The sequence below is a fragment of the Mobula birostris genome, chromosome 3 (assembly GCF_030028105.1).
Source record: "Mobula birostris isolate sMobBir1 chromosome 3, sMobBir1.hap1, whole genome shotgun sequence".
Classification (NCBI taxonomy): Eukaryota; Metazoa; Chordata; class Chondrichthyes; order Myliobatiformes; family Myliobatidae; genus Mobula; species Mobula birostris.
The window spans coordinates 25,392,489-25,417,124 of record NC_092372.1 but is presented as its reverse complement, the minus strand read 5'-3'; the positions used below and the strand labels follow the sequence as shown (position 1 = coordinate 25,417,124).

Here is a 24,636-nt window from a genome sequence, read left to right as displayed (position 1 = left end):
TATTACACCCTTGTTTTTATATTCTACTCCTCTTAAAATAAATGCTAACATTGCATTTTCCTTCCTCATCACAGACTCAACATGTAAATTAAATTTTAGAGACTCATGGACAAAGACCCTAAGTCTCTCCACAACTCAGATTTTTGAATTGTTGTCTCCATTTAGAAATCAGTCCATGGTTTTATTTTTTTCTACCAAAGTGCATGATCATACGCTTCCTGACACTGTATTCCATCTGCCACTTCTTTGCCCATTCTCCTAATCTGCCTGTCTTCTGTAGCCTCTCTGCTTCCTCCAAACTACCTTCCAGTCCATCTATCTTCATATCGTCCACAAAACTGACCACAAAGCCATCAATTCCATCATCCAAATCATTGACATATAATGGAAAGAGAAATAGTCCCAACATAGGACCCTGCGGAACACCCCTAGTCACTGGCAGCCACTAGAAAAGGCTCCCCTTATTCCCACTCTTTGCCTCCTGCCAATCAGCCACTATTTTTTCCATGCTAGAATACTTCCTATGAGCTCTTAACTTGTTAAGCAGCCTGATGTGTGGCACCTTGTCAAAGGGCTTCTGAAAATCCAAGTACATGGTATCCACAGATTCTCCTTTGTCTATCTTGCTTGTTTTTTCTTCAAAGAATTCCACCAGATTTCTCAGGCAAGATTTTCCTTTCGGGAAAGCATGCTGACTACAGCCTATATTATCATGTGACTCCAAGTACCCCCCCCCCCCCAAAACCACATCCTTAACAATCGACTCCAACATCTTTCCAACCAGTGAAGTCAGACTAATTGGTCCATAATTTCCTTTCTTCTGCCCCTCTCCCTTCTTGAAGAATGGAATGATACTTGTTACTTTCCAGTCCTCCAGGACTGCCAGAATCAATTGATTGAGAAAGATCAATATTAAGACTTTCAAAATCACTTCAGCCACCTCTTTCAGAACCCTGGGATGTAGACCATCTCATCCAGGTGACTGCTCTATCTTCAGACTTTTCAATTTCTCAAGAACCTACTCCCTAGTAATAGCAACCTCAGTCACTTCTGCCCCTTAACATGCTTGAACACCCAGCACACTGTGTGTCTTCCAGTGAAGGGTGATGCAAAATACTTATTCAGTTCATCCGCTATTTCCTCGTCCCTGATTTTTCAGCAGTCTGATATCTACTCTTGCCTCTCTTTTCACACTTTATACAGGTTCCCCCCCCCCCACATCCGAAGGGAGAGCATTCCAATGAAACGGTTCGTAAGCTGAAATGTCGTAAAGTGAAGAAGCAATTACCATTTATTAATATGGGAAAAATTTTTGAGCGTTTCCTGACCCAAAAAATAACCTACCAAATCATGCCAAATAACACATAAAACCTAAAATAACAGTAACATATAGTAAAAGCAGGAATGATATGATAAATACACAGCCTATATAAAATAGAAATACTTTTTGCAATCATTGAAGTACTGTCTCGCGCAGCGAAAATCTCACACATGCGCTCTCAGCAGAAGCACTCTCTCCAGTAACCTTTAAGCTATGAGGCTGCCAAATCATACCAAATAACAAATCATACTAAATGACACAAAAATACACAGCCCATACAAAGTAGAAATACTTCTTGCAATCATTGAAGCATAGTCTAGCGCAACGAAAATCTCACGCATGCGCTCTCGGCGGAAGCACTGTCGGCGCAGGCGCTGTTGGCGGAAGCACTCTCTCTGGTAACCTTTAAGCTATGAGGCTGCCAAATCATACCAAATAACAAATCATACTAAATGACACAAAAATACATAACCTATATAAAGTAGAAATAATGTACGTACAGTGTAGTTTCACTTACGGGAATCAGGATGGTGTTTTAGGCTGAGTTGTCGGAAATTGGGGTGGTGGGAGGTAGAGGAGACTGGGGTGTCATCTCAACATAGTCTATTTCCAATAGGGCAGCCAGGTCATCTTCTTCTATATCTGCCTGCCTCGATGTCGAAGGTCGAGGTTCGTCGTCTGCTGTGGCTGATGCGCAAGGCTTGAAAAACGACAGTATACTTGACTGCGGAGCCTCGCGCATTTTTAAATCATAGAGTCCTTTGTAAGCACTCAAAACATCCTGCAAACCTGCCCTAAACATACATGCCCTTTCAAAATTAAAGTCATACTTTTCTGCAATCATTGCAGCGCTGTCAATCGCAGTGAAAATCTCACGCAACTGCTTCACGTTCAGTCCCTGGACGACTTCATTTTCATTACTGCATTCGGTTTCGATATTATCCTTTCCTCTTGCAATTGCATCAGCTCTTCATCTGTCAATTCTTGGTCATGGGATGCCAAAACCTCTTCAACATCATCTTTGTCAACTTCCACAAACCCAGCCTCCTTAGCCAAGCTCACTATTGTCGTATTTATTGTTGATGGTTCGAAGCCTTTAAAAACGTTCACTGCTTCGGGACATAGTTTCCTCCAAATGCCATTTTGCAACGAGACTGTTAGCCCATCGAGAGCATCTCCAATGTTGGCGATTGCCAGTTTTATATTGTAGTCTTTCCAGATCTCTCGCAAAGATGCTTCGGAATTGCCCTCTCTGTCAATAGCACTTACAATAAAACGCATCACATTTTGCGCATAGTAAGCCTTAATTGTGGTTATTAGGCCTTGGTTGCACGGCTGCAGCAACGATGTCGTATTCGGCGGTAAGAACGCAACACGAACGCTACTGCCATACTCGGTAATGGCAGGCGGATGAGCAGCACAATTATCGACAATCACAAGACACCTATTATCGAGGTTATTTTCTCTACAGTATTTTTCAACAAAAGGACTAACGTATCTGCTCATGTACTCAGAAAAAAGCACTTGGGTGTTCCAACCGCTTGGATGTGAACGGAACACAACGGGGAGTGTTTTCTTATCAACGCCTTTAAGTGCCCTGGGATTTTCTGAATGGTACACTAGTAGAGGCTTAGTGGCGTTAATAATAGACATTAGGGTAAACCTGTCTTTCGATGCCTTGTGTCCCTTAGCCTGCTTTTCTTCTTTCGAAATTAATGTCTTACTCGGCAATTTTTTCCAATAAATTGCAGTTTCGTCACAGTTAAACACTTGCTTATATGAATAACCACCTTCTGTAATTATTTTCTTCAGTTCTGCTGGGAACCTTGCAGCAGCTTCAGTTATCAGCCGAAGCACTCTCTCCAGTAAACGATAAACTATGAAGCTGCCCTCGCCTCAGAAACCGATCAAGCCACCCGTGACTACCTTTAAATTCCACTTTCACAACACTTTCATCACCATCGGCCAGTGCTTTCTATTTCAGCTTTTTAAAAAGACTGACTGATTTCTCCTTAAGTATAAGATAACTTAAAGGAACACCACGTTTTGTATACCCATCAATCCACTCAAGCAATAGACTTTCCATTTTATCCATTACTGGATGCCGACTAAGAGAGACCACTTTGCTACGAGCAGAACCAACAGTAACATCGGCAGCTTTCAAGATTTTTTCTCTCTGTGTATAAATAGTGCAAATGGTGGATGCAGGCAAGTTCAACGCGCGGACGATGTCCTTACTTCATTCACCATGATCGAAATGCTTAATTATGTCTAGTTTTAAGCGAAGTGTAACACCCTTACGAGCTCTTTTAGGCTTTTCCGATACCTTAGAACTCATCTTGCTAACGGATACACAAAATAAATCGAGATAAATCACGTGTTTAAGCAATGGCAGCTAGAATGCAGTTCCAGGGGAGGAGCTTGGCTGTTCGGGGCACGCGCTGCTTTTTTTTTTGCACACCGCCATTTTTTGCGCGTTGCTTTTTTCATAACGCTGAAAAAACCTTCTGTTAGCGAAAACAGGGTACTAATGTAGGTCTTTCGTAACAGTGAGGTTTCGTAAAGCGAATGTTCGAAAAGCGGGGGACACCTGTATAAGTTTCTTTGAAGAAAGTTTTGGTATCCTCTTTAATATTATTGGCTAGCTTACCTTCGTATTCCACCTTTTCCTTCTTTATGACCTTCTAAGTTGCCTTTTGTTGGTTTTTAAAAGCTTTCTAATCCTCTAACTTCCTACTAATTTTTGACCTACTATTTGCCTTCTCTTTGGCTTATATGTTCACTTTGACTTCTCTTGTCAACCACAAGTGCGTCATCTTGCCTTTAGAATACTTCTTCTCTGGGATGATGCACCTTGTGAATTGCTCCCAGAAATTCCAGCCATTGCTGCACTGCCATCATCCCTGCATAGTGTTCCCTTACAAACAATGTTGGCCAATTCCTCTCTCATGCCTCTGTACTTCCCCCTACTCTAAGGTAATACCAATATGTTTGACTTTACCTTCTCCTTCTCAAATTGCAAGATGAAGTTGATCATATTATGATCACTGTGATAAGGAATTGGATCTGTAAGTGGATGGAATTTCAGATCATTATGGAGGCTGAGAGGGCTCATTCCAATGGCCCAATCAACGGCAGGAGCAGACTATAGCGATGAGGTTTCTCACAGGTTGGCAGTGCCTGTTTAAAAGGAGAGCTTTGTGGGTGTTCAGGCTCATTCCGATGGTCCAAACAGTGGCAGGACACAATGATATCTTATGGTCTTGATCAATTGAACAAAAAAAAGATAGTTACACTCAAGTTGCAGGACACATAATTGTCAGGAGGGAGAAAGGGAATAGGCAGCCAGTGCAGAGTGTCATTCTCCTCAACAGGCATACCAGTTTGGAATTGAGTTGACTTTATTACTTACATCCTTCATATACATGAGGAGTAAAAATCTTTACATTATATCTCTGTCTAAATATGCAATGAGCAATTTATAGTAATTTATAATAAATAGTATGTACAACAGGATAGTCAATATAACGTAGAAATACAGTTGTGTCAGGATGAACTAAGCAGCCTAATGGCCTGGTGGAGGAAGCTGTCCCGGAGCCTGTTGGTCCTGGCTTTTATACTGCGGTACCGTTTCCTGAATGGTAGCAGCTGGAACAGTTTGTGGTTGGGGCGACTCGGGTTCCCAATGATCCTTCGGGTCCTTTTCACACTCCTGTTTTTGTAAATGTCCTGAATAGTGGGAAGTTCACATCCACAGATGCACTGGGCTGTTGCACCACTCTCTGCAGAGCCCTGCAATTGAGGGAAGTACAGTTCCCATACCAAGTAGTGATGCAGCTAGTCAGGATGCTCTCAATTGTGCCCCTATAGAACGTTCTTAGGATTTGGGGGCCCATACCAAACATCTTCAACCATCTGAGGAGAAAGAGGCGCTGTTGTGCCTTTTTCACCACACTACCGGTATGTATAGACCACGAGAGATCCTCAGCTGAGGAACTTAAAGTTGTTTACCCTCTCAACCCCAGATGCATGAATGTCAGTAGGAGTTAGCCTGTCTCCATTCCTCCTGTAGTCCACAACCAGCTCCTTTGTTTTCACAACATTGAGAGAGAGGTTGTTTTCTTGACACCACTGTATCAGGGTGATGATTTCTTCTCTGTATGCTGCCTCGTTATTATTTGAAATTAGGCCAATCAGTGTAGTATCATCAGCAAATTAAATTAGCAGACTGGAGCTGTGGGTGGCGACACAATCATGGTTATACAGAAAGTAAAGGAGGGGGCTTAGGATACAGCTCTGAGGGGCACCTGTGTTGAGGGTCAAAGAGGCAGAGGTAAGGGAGCTCACTCTTACCACCCGTTAGTAATCTGACAAAATGTCCAGGATCCAGCTGCACAAAGCAGGGTGAAGGCCAAGGTCTCTGAGCTTCTTGTTGAGCCTGGAGGGAACTATGGTGTTGAATGCTGAACTATAGTTCAAGAGCAGCATTCTCACATAAGCATCCTACTTCTCCAGATGTGTAAGGATGGTGTGTAGTAGAGCTGTGGCTATTGTGTCATCTGTCAATCAGTTGTGTCTGTAGGTGAATTGTAGGGGGTCCAGTGTGGGTGGTAGCATGCTGCAGATGTAGTCCTTGACCAGGGTCTGAAAGCATTTGCTTATTATCGAGGTGAGTGCGACAGGATGCCAGTCGTTCAGACATGTTACCTTGGTATTTTTAGGTTCAGGAACAATGGTGGATGTTTTGAAGCAGGAGGGAACTCTACACTGGAAGAGGGAGAGGCTAAAATATAAGTAAACACACCCACCAGTTGTGCCGCGCACACTCTGAGTACCCGCCCTGGGATGCCATCTGGTCCCGCAGCCTATTAGGGGGAATTATCTAACAGAGGAATGCTAGAGTGGTCAGGAGTCTTTCTCTGATCCTGGCTCCACTCAGAAGGAGAGTGCAGTAGTTAGAGAAGCGGACAGGACATTAGGAGGGAAACCTCTCCCAGGGTATTACATATGCAAATGGGAATGGAGGTGGATTGGCCACACCAACAACATCACCAGGCAGGCATTAAAATAGCATCCCCAGGGGAAAAGGAAAAAGAGACATCCAAAGAACACATGGAAGAAAGACACCAAGGTTGAAATTAGATGATGGGTCACTCCTCGTTCACCCTTGAGAAACTGGCTCAGAACAGAAGACAATGGAGATGGGAGGTCATCAATGGCCTGTGCTCCACCCACTTCCCCTGCATTTTCCAGATATCCACATTCACCTTCCTGCTGCCTTAACATGGATAAAGTTCTTCTTGTCCTCACCTACCACCCCTTGAGCATCCACATCCAACATATCATTCTTTGCAACTTCTGCCATCTTCAACAAGACCCTACCACCAAACACATCTTTATCTCTGCCCCATGCTCTCCCACTCTCTGCTTACTGCAGGGATCGCTCCATCCTTTGATCATTCATCATTCCCCACCAATCTCTCTCCTAGTATTTATCCCTGCAGATGGCCGAAGTACTACACCTGTTCATTCACCTATTCTCTCACCTCCATTCAAGGCCCCGACCAGTCCTTCCAGGTGAGACACTTCACCTGCAAATCTGTTGGGGTCATGTACACTATCCAGCGCTCCCAATGCAGCCTCTCGACCTTGGTGAGACCCAATTTTTATTGGGGGTCCACCAAGAAGAAATAAAAATGTAGACTATTTTCTAAATGGAGATAAAAAGCAAAAATCTGATTGCAAGAGATTTGGGAGTCCTCATGCAGGATTCCCTAAAGGTTAATATGCATGTTGAGTCTGTGGTGAGGAAGGCAAATGTGATGTTAGCATTCATTTCAACAGGACTCGAACATAAAGGAAAAGATGTAATGTTGAGGCTTTAGAAAGCACTGGTGAGTCCTCACTTAGAGTAGCAGAGGGATCTGGGGGTACATGTCCACACAGCTACCTCACAGGTAGATAGGGTAGTTAAAAAAGCTTATGGGGTGTTAGCTTTCATAAGTCGAGGGATAGAGTTTAAGAGTCGCGAGGTAATGATGCAGCTCTATAAAACTCCGGTTAGGCCACACTTGGAGTACTGTGTCTAGTTCTGGTCACCTCGCTATAGTAAGGATGTGGAAGCACTGGAAAGGGTACAGAGGAGATTTACCAGGATGCTGCCTGGTTTAGAGGGTATGCATTATGATCAGAGATTAAGGGAGCTAGGGCTTTACTGTTTGGAGACAAGGAGGATGAGAGGAGACATGATAGAGGTGTACAAGATAATAAGAGGAATAGATAGAGTGGATAGCCAGCACCTCTTCCCCAGGGCACCACTGCTCAATACAAGAGGACATGGCTTTAAGGTAAGGGGTGGGAAGTTCAAGGGGAATATTAGAGGAAGGTTTTTCACTCAGAGAGTGGTTGGTGTGTGGAATGCACTGCCTGAGTCAGTGGTGAAGGCAGATACACTAGTGAAATTTAAGAGACTAGTAGACAGGTATATGGGGAATTTAAGGTGGGGGGTTATATGGGAGGCAGGGTTTAAGGGTCGGCACAACATTGTGGGCCGAAGGGCCTGTACTGTGCTGTATTATTCTATGTTCTGTGTATTGTGAACAGGTTTTGGCCCCTTATCTAATAGTCCGTGAGCCAGTAGGGTTGGTCGGTACCATCTGAGGGGAATAATGCTCATAGTGATTTTTGGCAAGGTATACATCTCTAGAGTTAGAAAATCTGTTATAGCATTGCACAAGTGGTAGCTTTATGTGTGCTATCATGCATTTTATAACACTACCCTAAAATAAGCATTTCTGAAAAGTGGCCAATATAAAGTACAACATATATATTCAACCTAGTGGTACTTTGTCATCAGTGATCCCTCAACATCAAAATTTGTTACAATGATAGCTGAGTTCAAGCACTTTTATATCGTAGAAATTTATGATAACATTTGATGAAAAGTATGTCATTGGTGGCACTCGCAGTACAGTGCCCAATTTCAGTTGAGTGAATCATTTCATTTTTAGAAAAATATTTCTCTGTTGTTTATTTTGGAAAAGTCAATAAAACCCCAAGAACACATATAATCATATGGATTTGTAGAGAATTTATTCAGGAATTCAAATAAGTAATCACTTTTTGTATATATTCCATATTAACATCAGTACAGCAGAAAATGTTACCCCACCCCACAAAAGGTAAAAAACCTCATTTGGAGAGATTTCTGGAGTTTTATCAATGTCATGATATTTTCCATATTGTTGTATCAAATCAAAACAATCTTCAGCATTTGTCACAGCATATGGAATTACAGTACAATAATTCAAATGTGGGGTTCCACAAGGCCATAACCTAGGCCCCATTTGGTAGTAAAATGACTATATTTAATCAAAGACTGCTTTTCATACTTTCATAACCTATTAATAATCATAATAATTTTCCAAGTCTTCCACATCTTCATCTGAACTTTCCATACTCTCTGAGGTGGATGGCTGGTTCTCACAGTCTGCCAGTCTACACATATCAGTACACCTGAGGCCATTAGCAGCACACATACTTCTTGGGAGTGAACATTTTTTGGACAGTTACATGCCGTTAGATCCAAGGACGGCATCGGGTGCTGGCTGGCCTTCCATCCAGTGCACAACCAACTGTTCAGCTTCTTCTTCTCTCTCCATCTTCCATCCTCTGCCAACAGGGCTTGGCACTTGTGGGTCCTTCTCCAAACATCTTCTCCATATACCAGCCTGGTATTTGGCTCGCTGTGCATGTTTTGCATGGTGGGAGTTGATGACTTCTGATTTCACCTTTTTTGGCACAGAAAAGGTGATACCTGAGCTCATTGACTTGGTGGTTGATGCTTTTGAGGCATACAGGAGACATGTAAATGCCTCCAGTTTGTCCATCAGTTTTGGGGAGAGGTGCCATTCCTGATCCAACTCTAAGAATATGCCCTGAGTTTCCCTGTTGCTGAGTTTTAGGGCACTTGTCTTCCTTTTGCCTGCAAAAGCGCTTGCAGTATCACATCCTGTATATGCGTGCAATCTGATGAGAGCCCTCCAAACCTCTATGCCAACAGTGGCAGCAACCTTCCTGATGTCTACAAGCCTTGTACGGGTTGTAGTGCCACACTTCTGGAACAATGAGGCCTCAATCTTGTCACAAAATGCTAAAGAAGTGATAAAGACATCTGTGTCTTCTGAGCAGATCACTAGAGATTGGTATCCTTCTCTTGTGGCATAGGCAGCATGGAGAAGTAGGCGGCCATCTGCTTCTTCTTGTTGACACTGAACAGCTGACACCTCTTCACTGAGATGTGATTCTGTAACATTTGTCATTCACATTTGCATACAGAATCTTCTCCTGTAGTTTTGCTCTGTACTCTGCCTTCCTCCATTCATGGACTATGAAGCTAATGAGACTGTTTTGGTTACTGACTTTAGTCAGGAAGCTCCTCCACTGCCTCACCATCTGTGTGCCTGTGATACCTTGCAACTCATAACCAGTCTCTTCATCCCACAGATATCTTTCAATACTCTTGATAGAGTTCTCCTTGTATGTGTCGAACACAACATCTATTCTGCTACTCTGACTGCCTTCCCTCAGAGCCATACCTAGAATTGTTGCGGCAACATCTCAAAGTAACTTGATCACCTTTCACTCTTTGGACCAAGTTCATTCCACTAACCACTGTAACAGAGTTTCCTGGGAGTTGTTCTTTACTGCTACATTTTTCTGCAAGGTTGTGGCTAAAGTAGCTTTATTTGTCTTTCTCGGCGATCCTTCTGGTGTGGACAGGGCCCAGGGCAATGGTCCAAGGGGATGAGAAAGGACATCCTCCATACGCAGACTGCGCCCTTGTGCCATCACTATGATGAATCCAAACAAAGACCTGCCTGCTTTCAAGATGATCGCCCTCCCATTTGATTTCACTTCTCTCTTCTTACACATATCAGTGAATGTTTTCAGTTTGTTGGTTTTCATTGGGTCATGGAATTTCTTTGCTGGTTGGTCTTCCTCTAGTCTCTCATCCTTGAAGGTTGCATAGTATTGCTAACCAATTTCATATGCCTTCATCAGGTCGGAGGCAATGTCTTTGGGGGCTGCTTTGCTGTAGAGGTGCTAATGAGGTCCCGCTTCTCTGCAAATGGGTTGACCCATTCATGTATGAGGCTAACCACTGCTGAAACTGCTTCCTCATCTTTCTGGATTCTTGGCTGCTGTGGCTCCACATGACAAAGCCCTGATTTGTTGCCTTGCACCATCTCCCTTAACTGTCCCAGGAATGCACTGCAGTGCTCAGCTGTTACGTAGTAACGCTTGATAGCTCCAGCATTCAGGCTGAACTGTGATGTGCCTCCAGGAGTCTGTGTGTCTTTGTTCACTATAGCTTCAATAGCCTGGTCCACAGGGATCTGCCCAAAGGGTTGTTACTTGACAGCTGCACTGAGAACTGACCTCATACACAGAAGGATTCTTCTCTGGGAAGTTCATCATCTGAGCAAAGTAAGGGGACAGGTACCTGGCATAATTCATCTTATCATAGGCAAAGCACCATGGGATCATGGTTCTTGTAGCATGGAGGTGCAACTCCCAGTCCCCCTCATGAGTGGCGCGCAGAAGCCCAAGTACTACATTCTCTACCATGTACGTATGATATCCAGAATGCGGATAGCTCTCCATTGTTGTGACGGAGGTGTTCCAGAAAGTCTGTCCACAGGGTTATCAGCTCAGTTAAGAGTGGACTTTGCAGCAGATTGTTCAACTTCTGTTGGTTCAAGTCACTGGCCATGTCGTTCACATGGTCTAAGAATGATTTGATCATCCCATCCCTGTCTGGAATGTTGTCCTCAACCCACGGTGTGAACTCTGCCCATGCGAGTCTCATCAGTGCTTCATAGATGTACTTGTGGACCCTGACAGCATGATTGTAGTGTTTACCATCAAGGACTCCATTGATGGACCCCTCTGCAACAATTCCAGCCTCTATGCATACATCCTTTAGACCAGCATCCCGAAATCGCTTTCCTAGGATGGCTAAGGCATTCATATGGTATGGAATGTCTCCATCCTGAGAAGAATGTTGGAGAAGCGCTCTTTGTGCTTCCAGGCAATTTCAGTGGCTTTTGCATAGTGTGTTTAATCCATGACTACCACAATTATTTCTAGATGAAGTTCCTTCCTGATTAGCTCTAATTAGTTCAGGATTTCAAATACTGTGGTCAGCTCTGTGACTGATGAATTGATGGTAGGCAGATACCCAACAATACCTTGTGAGATTGGTTCTTGGTCACAGAATACACACAGAAAGTTACCACCGCTGCAATGCTATCACATATTTTCTAACACTACGGGTGTATACCTTGCCAAAAATCACTGTTAGAATTATTCCCCACAGATGGTACCAGTGGCCCAAATTTGGGGTCCTGGCTCATGGACTATAAGAAAAGATAGGCTGACATTGGAGGGGGCTCAAAGGAGGTTCACGAACATGATACCAGGATTGAGAGGCATGTCATATAACCATATATCCATATAAACATATGAGGAATGTTTGATGGCACTGGGCCTGTATTCAACAGAATTCAAAAGAATGAGTTGTGAGCTCATTGAAACCTATCGAACGTAGAAAGGCCTCAATATAGTTGATGTGCAAAGGATGTTTCCTGTGGTGGGGGAGTCAAAGATCAGAGGACACAGCCTCAGAATAGAGGGACCTCCTTTTTAGAATGGAGATGAGAATAAATTTCTTTAGCCAAACAGTGGTGAATCTGTAGAATTTGTTGCCAAAGGCAGCTGTGGAGGCCAAGTCATTTGATATAGTTAATAGTAGAGGTTGATAGATTCTTTATTAGTCAGGGCATGAAGGGGTACGGGGATAAGGCAGGAAATTAGGGCTAACAGGGAAAATGATGAAATGGCAGAGCTGACTCGATGGGCAAATGGCATAATTCTGATCCTATAATCTGGTGGTTTCATGGTCCTGTCGAGTACCTCCACTCCATCCACAAAATGCAAAATTTCCCAGTGGCTAAACACTTGAATTCCTATCCCCATTGCTGTTCCACCATGTCAGACCATGGCCTCCTCTTCTACCACAATGAGGGCACTTTCAGTTTGGAAGGGCAACACCTCATATTCCTTCTAGGTAGCCTCCAGCCTGATAGCATGAACATTGATTTCTCTAACTTCTGGTCATTTTTTCCTTCCCTCCCCCACTTTTTCTCTTTTTCAATTACCCACTCTGGCATCTTACCTCTTCATTTCACCTGCCTATCACCACTCCTCTTCCTTCTTCCATGATCCACTCTCTTCTCCTATCAGATTCCTTCTTCTCCAGCCCTTTGCCTTACCTATCACCTCTCAGCCTCTTACTTCATACCCCCGCCCCCACCCACCTGGCTTCACCTATCACCTTCTGGCTTGACCTCCTTTCCTCCCCACTCCTTCTTATACTGGAATGTTCTCCCTTCCTTTCCTGTCATGATAAAGGGTCTCACCTCAAAACATTGACTGTTTATTCATTTCCATAGCTGCTCCCTGACCTGCAGACTTACACCAGCATTTTACGTGTGTTGCTCTTAATTTCCAGCATCTGCAGAAGTTTTTACCAGATAAATAAAGAGTAAAAGAGAGGCAAGAATGCTGGAAAATGACACTGGACAGGTAGTAATTGGGAACAAAAAAATGATGGATAAACTTATTAAGTTTTGCATCAGTCTCTATTGTGGAGATACTAGCAGTTTGCTAGAAGTTCAGGAGTGCCTGGGGGCAAAAGAGAGTGTAGTTGTTTTTACTAAGGAGAAGGTGCTTGGGAAACCGAAAGATCTGAAGGTAGATATGTCACCTGGACTAGATGAACTACACACCAGCATTCTGCAAAAGGTAGCTAAAGAGATTGTAGAGGCATTAGTAGTGATATTTCAAGAATCACTAGATTTTGGAATGGCTCTGGAGGACTGGAAAATTCAAAAGATACTCGACTCTTTATCAAGAGAGGGAGACAGAAGAAAGGAAATGATGGGCCAGATGACCTGACTTCAGTGGTTGGGAAAGTGTTGGAGTCCATTATTAAGGATGAGTTTTCGGGATTCTTGGAGGCACATGATAAAATAGGCCAAAGTCAGCATGGTTTCCTCAAGGCAGGAGTTTCCAACCTGGGGTCTATGGACACATTGGCTAATGGTAAGGGTCCATAACATTAAAAAATTAGGAACCCATGCCTTAAGGGGACGTTTTGTCTGTCAGATCTGATGAAATTCTGTGAGGAAATAACAAGCAGAACAGATATAATAGAATTAGTGGATGTTGTAAACTTAAATTTCCAAAAGGCTTTTGACAAGGTGCTTCACATGAGGCTGCTAAACAAGATAAGAGCCCAAAGTATTAGAGGAAATATACTAGTGTGGACAGAAGATTGACTGACTGATAGGAGGCAAAGAGTGGGAATGACTGGGGCTTTTCTGGTTGGTTGCCCGAGCCTAGTGTTGTTTCGCAGGGTTTGGTGTTGGGACCACTTTGTTTCACATTATACGTCAATAATTTGGATGACAAAATTGATGGCTTTGTGGACAATATGAAGATAGGTGGAGAAGCAAGTAGTGTTGAGAAAGCTGGCTATCTACATAAGAATTGAGACAGATTGGGAGAATGGGCAAAGAAGTAACAGATGGAATATAGTTCAGCAATGTTTATGGCCATACACTTTTGTAGAGGGAATAAAAGCACAGACTATTTTCTAAATGGGGGGGAAATTAAAAAATCAGAGGTGCAAAGGGTCTTGGGAGTTCGCGTGTAGGATTCCCTGAAAGTTAAATTGCAGGTTGAAATGGTGGTAAGGAAGGCAAATCTATTTCAGAAGGACTAATATATAAAAGCAAGGATGTAATGCTGAGTGATTTTACAAGGCATTACAAGACTGTACTTGGAGTATTGTGAGCAGTTTCAGGCTCCTTATCTAAGAAAAGATGTGCTGGCATTGGAGAGGGACAAAGGAGATTTGCGACAATTACTCCAGAAATGAAAAGTTTAATATATGACGAGCATTTTAATAGTTCTGGACTTGTAGTTCCTGGAATTTAGAAGATTTGGGGGTGTGAGGAGGATTGCATTCAAATCTGTTGAATATTAAAAGGCCTAGGTAGTTTGGATGTTGAGAAGTGTTTCCTATAGAGGGGAAATCTTGGACCAGAGGCCACAGCCTCAGAATAGAGAACAGAGAGAAGGAGGAATTTATTTGGCTAGAGGTTAGTGAAAATATGAATTTCATTGCCACAGATGGCTTTGGAGACCAAGTCATTAAGTACACTTAAAGCAGAAATTGATAGGTTCTGATTAGTCAAGGCGTCAAAGACTATGGGGAAAAGGCAGGAGAATGGGGTTGAGAGGGATAATAAATCAGCCATGATATAATGGCAGAGCAGACTCGATGGACTGAATGGATTAATTCTGCACCCATGTCTTATGGTCTAAGAAAGGATACTCCTCTTGGCAGGACTCTTCAGGAGCATTGATATACAGATATCGATATTGTGTTGCAAATCCATAGGTTCGCAAAAGTTGCAATGGAAAGTGGCAAAAAAGGTGAATGTCATGATGGACTTCAGTAGTCAAGGGAATGGGTATAAGAGTTGGTAAGTCAAGTTAGAGGTGTATACAGTTTTGGTTAGACCATATTTAGCTTATAGTGCCCATTTACGATCACATTACAAGAAGAATCTGGCAGCTCTAGGAATCTAATTAATACGTTTTAAAATAATTGACACACCTAGTGCCAAATGGTGCTAAATGGATCAATTTCATGACCATCACATGCTTTCATGAAGAAGTTTTCTTTTTAAGGACAACTTTTGAGCAACATAGAATAGTTGCACAGATAGTTACTTGTTCTCTACAAAAATTCCAAATTGATGATGGAATTTTTCATTGAACACCTCAGAATATACATAAATATATAAAGTTTCTTTCTGAAATATTGTAATTTACTGAAATACATCACTCACTTTGAAGCTGTATCTTACAATGTTTTGAGGAGCATGTGGATTGTTGGCAGTAAGAACACAAGTAATTTCTTCCTTTAGTTCCTAAACAAAAATCAGAATTTACATATTTAAAATAAAAATAAAGAGCAAAATTTACTGACCACATATTCCCAAAGGGAGCTGGGTTCAGATAGAGCATGGGTCAAACAATCAGCAATATTGTGTTGCAAAACAACTACAACTAAACTTCTCTGCAAACTGCCTCTGAAGTAGGCCATTAGTGAAATTTTGATTATAGTAACAAATTGTTAATTTTAATTTTTGTAAGTTTATTGCATCTTTCCTGCAAATAAATCCATAATACCCATAATCCAGCACCATTAATAACAGAAATAAAGCAGATGGTAACAAAATGTGGAGAGTAATTGTTCTCTGACATAATAGTTTGCTTCTGGGAGTGTGTGCAGACATTGATAATATCTCAAGCAGAGGTTTGTTTAATTTAATAATGAGGATATGAATAACCAACATTCCATTTCCTGACATGTGAATTTATGTATCAGAAACAGGAAAAGCCATTTGGCCTTGTGAGCCACTGAGCCAATTAACAGGATTATAGCTGATCTGACTGTACTTTCAACACTATGTCTGTATCTCTGCAGTATTCTCTTGCTAATGAATATATATTTTCACCTTGGTCATAAAAGTATTTAAAATACATTTCCCACAGCCCTTTAAGAGAGAGACTTCCAAATATTTTTTAAAGAGTCAGCAATCATTTAAGAGGTATAAAAAAGACAAACTACTGTTTAAATAAGTAAAAAATATATATATTTAAATGAAACATAAAACAAATTAGAACACTATCAATACTATAAAACTGTGTATTAGTTCTTAATAGTTATCGATGGAGGAATTAATGCCAAATACGCTATCACGTTCTTCTGATTGTAAATTAACCAAATCAGCACAGACACCTGGTGTAGATTATAGACCGCCTTCATACAATGTAATCAATAATTGCATCCTCGATTTTCATTGCAACGTTCAAGATGATTGCTGATACCTTTAAATTCTTCGATGTTCCTAACTTATTGAAGTACTTAAGTTCCATTTTCACTCCCAGCTGTTTCTGGCATCTCCAAACCTGAATGCTTGAAACCACAATGAGCAGTCTGCAGTTACCTACCGTAATTTTCTTACTGCTTATTTCTCACCAACTATCAGTGACAAAAATCACTGCTTCTTGAACACAAGCACATGTAAATCCAGTTTTTTAAAACTATACCATCCAATGACCACACAAGTGCATTAAACTGTTCAGCAAGTCTCCTGTCCCAATTAAACAGCATAGTGTCCCAAATAAATGAAAGGAATCCTGGCTACTTTCTTGATTAGTTTTTGTTCTTTCAGAGTTGTCTTAAATAAGCAGTTGCCCTGATTAACTGATGGCCCAATTAACGGGAATCCACTATATTATTATTTCACCTATTTCCTTGTCCTTCCTAAATGGACATGGGTGTTGAAAAAAGCTTCGTAATGGCATATAGAACATAGAATAATACAGCACAGTACAGACCCTTCAATTCATAATTTTGTGCTGACCCTTTAAACAAGAATAATTGAACCTTTCTCTCTCACATAGTCCATTTTTCTTTCATCCATGTGCCTGTCCAACACTCTCTCAAATGTATCTGCCTCCACAACTACCTAGGCAGTACATTCCATGCACTTAACACTCTCTATGAAAAAAAACCTACCTCAGACATCCCCCTATACTTTCCTCCAGTCACCTTAAAAGTATGTCCTCTCATATTAGCCGTTCTCGGGAAAAAGGAGCTGGTTATCCACTCTATCTCTGCCTCTTATCATCTTAACACCTCTGTCCTCCTTCACACCAAAGTGGAAAGCCTTAGCTTGCTCAACCTTTCCTCATAAAACATGTTCTCTAATCCAGCTGGGATGTTGGTTAAGTCTCCTCTGCATCCTCTTTAAAGCTTCTACATAACCAGAATTGAACACAGTACACTAAACATAATCTAACTGTGAATGTGGAGAAGCGTACATATTTTAGCCAAAGGGGTGCATGGTGGAAACCTGCATCAAGGAGCATAGGCGGTGTAGCTGTTTGGATTACCCAGAGAAATCGGTCATAACAGAACATTGCATTTGCAATGGCCACAGGATTGACTTCCAAGGCACAAAACTACTGTGCCATGATAATGGCTTTTTTGACTGCCTGATGAAGGAAGCGATAGCGAATAAGGATTTTAGCAAAGATGAAGGTGTCGTTCTAAGTAAGAACTGGAAATCGATTGTAAACAAGGTGGAACCACAGAAACCTGATTGGTTGAGGAGTAACCAATCAGGAGGAACGGATGACGGGGGTATATATACCACTGGACTAGATGTGCTTAGGTATCATCCCTGATGAAGAATACAGAGCCTGTCATTGAAACATTGGTTAAAGTTGATATCTGTACTCGGTTGGAAGCCTGAGAAGAGTTTATTTGTAATTGAACTCGAGTTTTATAGAGCTGCAACATTACCCTATGGTTTGTGAACTCAATACCATTCAGGAAAATTAACATATGAGTATTGCAATATGTGGTAAAGACTTAACATCAGTAACAATTCAGATGCTGAAATATAAATGTTCATATTTAAATCATTTCTGAAAGAAAAGTAAATAGTTTTGCATCAGTTTCTATGGAATATTATTGAAAACTGATAATAAAGTATTACTCACTTGTTCAGTGAGATCTAGTTGATCAGCAGGTTTGATTAGATTTGTCTTTCCTAAATTCCAGTCATCTCCATCTCCCATCTCAGTTATGTCATCTTCATCCTATAAAAATAATTACTTTTCAGAGAAACACTGACGGAATTTTTACCCAATATAACCTTTAAAATACAAGGCATGACATGTGTCACTCTTCATTTCTTTAATATATAAAAAAACTATTTACATTTATGCCATCTTTTGAAACAAAAATCTTTCTAAGAATTATGATGGAATATAATAAAAAGACAGCTGGTAGCAAACATAGAAACTAGAAGACTTGAATGAAGACAAAGTGGCATGTTTTAAAGATGGTTTTAAAAGAGTCAAAAGTTGGAACCTAGGCAGCTAGAGCCTTGACAGCTTGGCTAAAATAAAAGCTATATTAGCCATTTGTGCAGGACAAGTGAGCCATGAGGGCTGCTAGGATACTGGGCACAGCACTGTATGTGATCAGTGAGGGAGAGAAGATTTTATGCAATAAATATGCTTAAGTATGCCATCTTTGGGCAGTATGGGCAATGTGTAGTAAATTGCAACTTGTCAAGCAGATCAGGCAGTATGCAGATCTATCTAGGCCTTTGTTAAGCAAAGATACCTTGCACATTAGTCCTCCAAAAAACAAAATCACATTGGAGAAATATTCCCTGAAGCGCCACTGATAGTTGTTACTTCTTTCTCCAAGGAATATAAGAAAAATAACTAACAATAAGCCACTTGAACTCCCCCCCCAGTTTTCTCTATCATTCAATAAAATCACTTACTGTTCAAACCCTATCAGGCTCTTATATTCAGCCTTCAATATACTCAATGACTAAGCATCACAACTCTTTCAGTAGACTTATAACACAGTAATCAAAAAACTTTCCTTTCACCTTTGTCTGAAATTATTCCTTATCTTTGGTGTAAATAGAGTCATAGAACACTACACACAGAAATAGGCCCTTCTTCCCACCTAGTCCATTCTGAACTATTAATGAGCCTAATCACATCAACTTTATCTATAGATCAGGAGTTCTCAACCTGAGGTCCACGGACCCTTCAGTTAATGGCAGGGGTCCATGGCATAAAAAAGGTTGGGTACGCCTACTGGACCCTCCAATCAAAGGAAACACTCATACCATCTTATCCTGTCAATTTTTCTCAAAGTCTTTTATATTTCAATGAGGTACTCTCTTATTTTTCTAAAATGAAGTATACATTAGTGAACCACTCTCTTCATGAAACAACCCCCTCATCTCAGAAATTTAATCATGATCCAATGCTAAACCACTTCTAACAGGATTGGTCCCATTAAAATCTTGCAGTAAGCATTTCTTAGTCCTCTAATCCCCTTATATTAAAGCCACCTTACCATTTGACTTGTTCCACCTTTAATGCTCCCCGACGACAAGGACAACCAGCAGTTCATATAAGATGGGACCCACACCAAACGTTAATGAGTTAGAATTCAATTTGAGCAAAATCCACTTCTAGCAGTGTAAGCTAAACAACTGAGAGTTAGATAACAATCAAGAGTGTCCCACATCCTAGGCAAGCAGCCTAAAGTGATATAGTTTCAAAAGGTACATTTAATGTCAGAGAAATGTATACAATAGACATCTTGAAATTCTTTTTCTTTGCAGACATCCATGGAAACAGGGTGCCCCAAAGAATGAATGGCAGTTAAAATGTTAGAACCCCAATGCCCCACCCAATTCCCCCTCCCACGCACAAGCAGCAGCAAAACAATGACCCCCCCCCACCCCACCACCAAAAAAGCATCAGCACCCTCCACTGAGCACTCAAGTGTGCAGCAAAGCATCAATAAAGGCACACTAATATCTACTCAGTGAATAAATTTTCAGGGTGATTCTAAGATGAAACAACAGCAGCCAGCTCAAAATTGTCCTTCGTTAACTGAGTTGTTGCAGAACCACTAAATTCCAATGTTTTTACTTTCTACAAGTTTCCTCTATTTCTTATTTAAAATCTTATTTGGTCCCAAATTCAAATGGTACATTAGCATTTCCAAATAACTGTGGCAGCATTGTAACGTTATTAGTTATTTAGACTAATGATACAAAAGTGTTCATTTTCAATCAACAGAAATTAGTAAGCCTACTTACCTTCTTGTACTTCTTTGATATCACCTTAGCAGTTGGTGTTTGCGGCTGGATGTTAATCTATTTGGAAGATAAATTATTAGAATCAGAGTCTAATAATTATTAGATTTATTACTACTGACATAAGACATGAATTGTGTTGTTTTCTGGCAGCAGGTCAGTGTAATCACAACAAATTATTATAAATTGCAATAAAAATAAACTAATAAGTAGTGCAAAAGAAGAATATTGAGGTAGTGTTCATGGACTGTTCAGAAATCTGATGGCAGAGGGGAAGAAAATGTTCCTAAAATGTTGTATGTGGGTCTTCAGGTTCCCGTACCTCTTACCTGATGATAGTAATGAGAAGGGAGCATGTCATGGATATTAATACAAAATTAAGCAATTTAATAGTACAAATATTTATCTAATCTACTTCAATCTTTACATCAAATAATGGATCAATATTCTAATATCTCCAAAACTATGGTTAATGCATCCATACATTATTTCCTCTTCAAACCTTCCCAATATACAAAGCATCATCTAACCTTCCCTCAAACAAGAGAAGATTTACAGATACTGGGAATCCAAGCAACACATACAAAATGCTGGAGGCACTTAGCAGGCCAGGTAGCATCTATGGGAAGAAGTACAACTGACGTTAACAATCGACATTTCATACCAAAACCCTTCAGCAGAACTTACTGCCTAGTACCATACCCTAACAATAAAAAACCCATTAATAAAACAGACATAAATTGTAAATATTAATTACAGTGAATGCTTAAGATGTTCCCAGTTACAAGATATGTTGTTTAGAATAAACACAAGAGATTCTGCACATCTGGAAATCTTGAGCAACACATTCAAAATACTGGAGTAACTCAGCAAGTCAGGCAGCATCAGTGGAGGAGAATAAACAGTCAACATTTTGAGCTGAGGCCATTCATCAGGTCCTGATGAAGAGTCTCAGTCTGAAACATTGACTGTTAATTCCCTCCAAATGCTGCCTGACTTGCTGAATTCCTCTAGCATTTTGTATGTTGTTCTTGTTTAGAAGGCTACAATCTCAGTTATGAGGATATCATATTATATTTTATCTGAGTATAGTTTTTTAGGATCCCACATCAAAGTTTTTTGGAAGGTCACAGATAGGATATATTTAGCTCTTTATCTTCCTTTTAGCAGGAAAAACCTAACAGCATTATAACTGTTGCTAAGTTTGGAACATTTTTGGAGGTGAACACATATCACCACTGTATACTGTACATAGGTGCCAAACCAAATACCACTGAGAACTTGTTTATTCATCATCAGTATTACACTTATCTTTACTATTGCTTGGTCTTTTGAGGGTGAAAATTACTCAAAGTTCTCAATGCTAGAATCTGAGCATCTTTACTATGCATAAAAATGTTCTTAAAAATCTAAAAAATGCTTGGTTTGTTGAGGAATGATTGGGCAGTATTACCATCAACCAGCTTAAACATTCACTCTGTTTTCTACCCTCATACTTTAGAAACAGCATTACCTGCCACAGTAGCATAGTGGTTAGCACAATGCCTTACAGTACCAGCCACCTGGGTTCAATTCCTGCTGTTGTCAGGAAGGAGTTTGTACATTCTCCCCTTGACTGTGTGGGTTTCCCCCAGGTGCTCGAGTTTCCTCACATCGTCCAAACATAGCGGTTGGTAGGTTAGTTGGTCATTGTAAATTATTCCATCATCAAGCTAAAGTTATGTCAGGCAATCGCTGGGCAGCGCGGATCATAGGGCCAGAGGAGCCTATTCTACACCGTATCTCAATAAATAAATAAATGTCTCAGTGCTATAATAGCATTATGTAAGATAATGTGCTGTTGATGATCTCCTGTTTCTCATGAGAATCTTGCTGCTCTTTTTGGAGGGAAAATATAAAGCATTTGGTCCAGTGCCTTCAGACCAACTTTTGGAATTGTAGTCACAGAACACAGTCTAGTATAAGAATAGGGTCTTCTAGTGTAAGATGCCTATACCAACCATATTTGCCTGCATAATGTGTGCATGTGTTCCTCTATTCCCTGCCTGTTCATGTATCTGTCCAAATGCCATTTCAATGTTACTGTCATACCTGCTTCCAGCACCTCCTCTGGCAGCACATTCCAGGCACCTGCAATTCACTCTGCAAAAGGCATGCCTCATAGATCTCTTGTGAAGATTTGCTCTCTCACATTAAAGGTATGCCCTCTAGTATATCAGGTAACCCCTCAGCCTTTGATGTTTCAAAGGAAAAAAATTCAGTGTGTTCAACCTCTCTTTATAGTTTATACTCTCTAATCCAGGCACATTTCTGGAGAACCTTTTCTGCCCTCTCTGTAATCCTCCCTGTAATTGCTAATGATTGCTTCAAATGTGGCTTAAATGATTAATTTACCAAGCTGCAAAATGACTTACTGATTTTTCACTCACCACCCCAACCAATGAAGGCGTGTATCCCACATGCTATCATTTAAAGTCTGTCATGAGCCTTGTGGCCCATCAGGCCGGTGCTTATGCCGGTTTCCGTGGCGTGAAGCAACTGAGAGTATGAGACTCCCCCCCCTCCCCGCCCCCGCCAGATGGGATGCCAGTCTATCGTGAGGTTAACCCCCAGCATTTTGCCGGTACCCATTCTCAGCTGGGTAGACTGGAGTATTGTGTGGTTAGGTACCTTGCTCAAGGACACACACGCTACCCCGGCCGAGGCTCGAACCCATGACCTTCAGATCTCTAGTCCAACGCCCTAACCACTTGGCCACGTGCCACACGTTATCTTTACCACCTTCTTACTCTGACTTACCTCCTTCCTTTCCAATCCTAATGAAGGGTCTCGGCCCAAAACATCAACTGTTTGTCACAACCACGCATTTGGCAGCGCAGCAGATACAGCAATTGTGCTCGTGAATATGCAGGTGTCAGATAATCATTATTATTTCATTGTGATAGTATTTAACTCCATTCATTCTGTGGTAGTTGTTGTCAAGACTCGGACACAGCAACACTTCGCTGCCTGCTTGCATTCTGCCTTGCCTGAGAAATTGGACTGTCGAGTCAACTGACTCTGAAGACTAGCGGTATTCGTTTTATGTTTAGTGTTCTTTTCAGCCACAGTGTAGGCTTCGTTTTCCATTTGAGAGTTTTAGTTAATGGCCCTCCCTGTTTGGACTAGCGTTTATTGTTTTCTTTTCCCATTAACATTGTTCGCGTTAGAGTCTGTCTCTCACTCCGCACTTGGGCCATATCCGAACCTGGTGACACTGTTTACTTTTTTCCATAGATTCTGCTTGACCTGCTGAGTTCCTCCAGCATTTTGTGTGTGTTACAGATTTTCTCATGTTTATGAAATTATCACTGCTGAGAAGTCTCTTCCAGGGATGCCTACCCTGAAGAAGTTTAAATTTTCCCTTTGACAGGAGTTCAGTAAAGTTCTCTCTCACTGCTCCTCCTCTGTGACCTCTGCTGCCCTCTGACTCTTGCACCTGCCATTTATACTTCTTCCTTCTCTTCCCTCCTTTCTTATTTTGACTTATCCCCTTCCTTTGCAGTCCTGATGAAGGGTCTCGGCCTGAAATGTCTATTGTTTACTCTTTTCCATAGACGCAGCCTGGTCTGCTGAGTTCCTCCGTCATTTTATGTATTTTGCTTTGGATTTCCAGCATTCGCAGATTTTCTTGTGTTTGTGTTTCAAGAAGTTACCGAACTGTGCAAAAAAAGGAATTATAAGGAGGTGGTCATGGACCATTCAGAAATCTACTGGTGGAGCAAAAGAAGCTGTTTTTAAATTGCTGAGTGTGGGTCATCAGGTTCCTGAAGTAACGAGAAGAAGGCAAGGGTCCTCAGAAGGTAAGGGTCTATTAATGATGAATTAATCAAATGGTTTCTCTCTTACACAGTTCTGATGAAGAACACAAAATGCTCTTTAAGCAAAATGCTTAAAGAGTCACATGATAGAGTAGATGTAGAATTGTAGCTTCCCTTGATTAGAGTGCCATGGTTAAGTATCAAAACAAGATGATTGCATTTTTATAGAAACTTCTTCACCACAAAGTAGAGCATGTTTGAAATTCATTATCCCAGAGGACTGTGGAGGCTCAGTCTCCAACTGATGGAAAGATTTTCATATACTAAGGAAACTGAGGCATATGAGATTCAAAGTTCAAAATATATTTATTATCAAAGTGCGTATATCTTCACCATATACTACCCTGCGGTTCACATCCTTGCAAGCATTCACAGTAGAATAAAGAAATACAAGAGAATCAACAGAAAAACTACACACAAAAGACTGACAAACAACTAATGTGTAAAAGACGCAAACACAAGGAATTCTGCAGGTGCTGGAAATTCAAGCAACACACATCAAAGTTGCTGGCGAACGCAGCAGGCCAGGCAGCATCTCTAGGAAGAGGTACAGTTGAAGTCAATCTGTGCAAATACGATAAATACACAAATAAATAAATGAATA

General features: G+C 41.1%; 1 protein-coding gene across 2 annotated transcripts in view; it reads right to left on the bottom strand.

The window, feature by feature from the left end:
- Positions 1-24,636, bottom strand: part of dnai1.2 (dynein, axonemal, intermediate chain 1, paralog 2) — a 207,974-nt gene that overhangs the window by 177,153 nt on the left and 6,185 nt on the right. Inside the window, exons 2-4 of one of the 2 annotated variants that reach the window (XM_072251762.1) lie at positions 20,176-20,232; positions 18,035-18,133; positions 15,307-15,387 (exon numbers count right to left, since the gene is read on the bottom strand). In XM_072251762.1, the coding sequence (XP_072107863.1) occupies positions 15,307-15,387; positions 18,035-18,133; positions 20,176-20,232 (237 nt within the window). The remainder of the gene's footprint in view (positions 1-15,306; positions 15,388-18,034; positions 18,134-20,175; positions 20,233-24,636) is intronic. The other variant, XM_072251763.1, reaches the window with a different exon arrangement.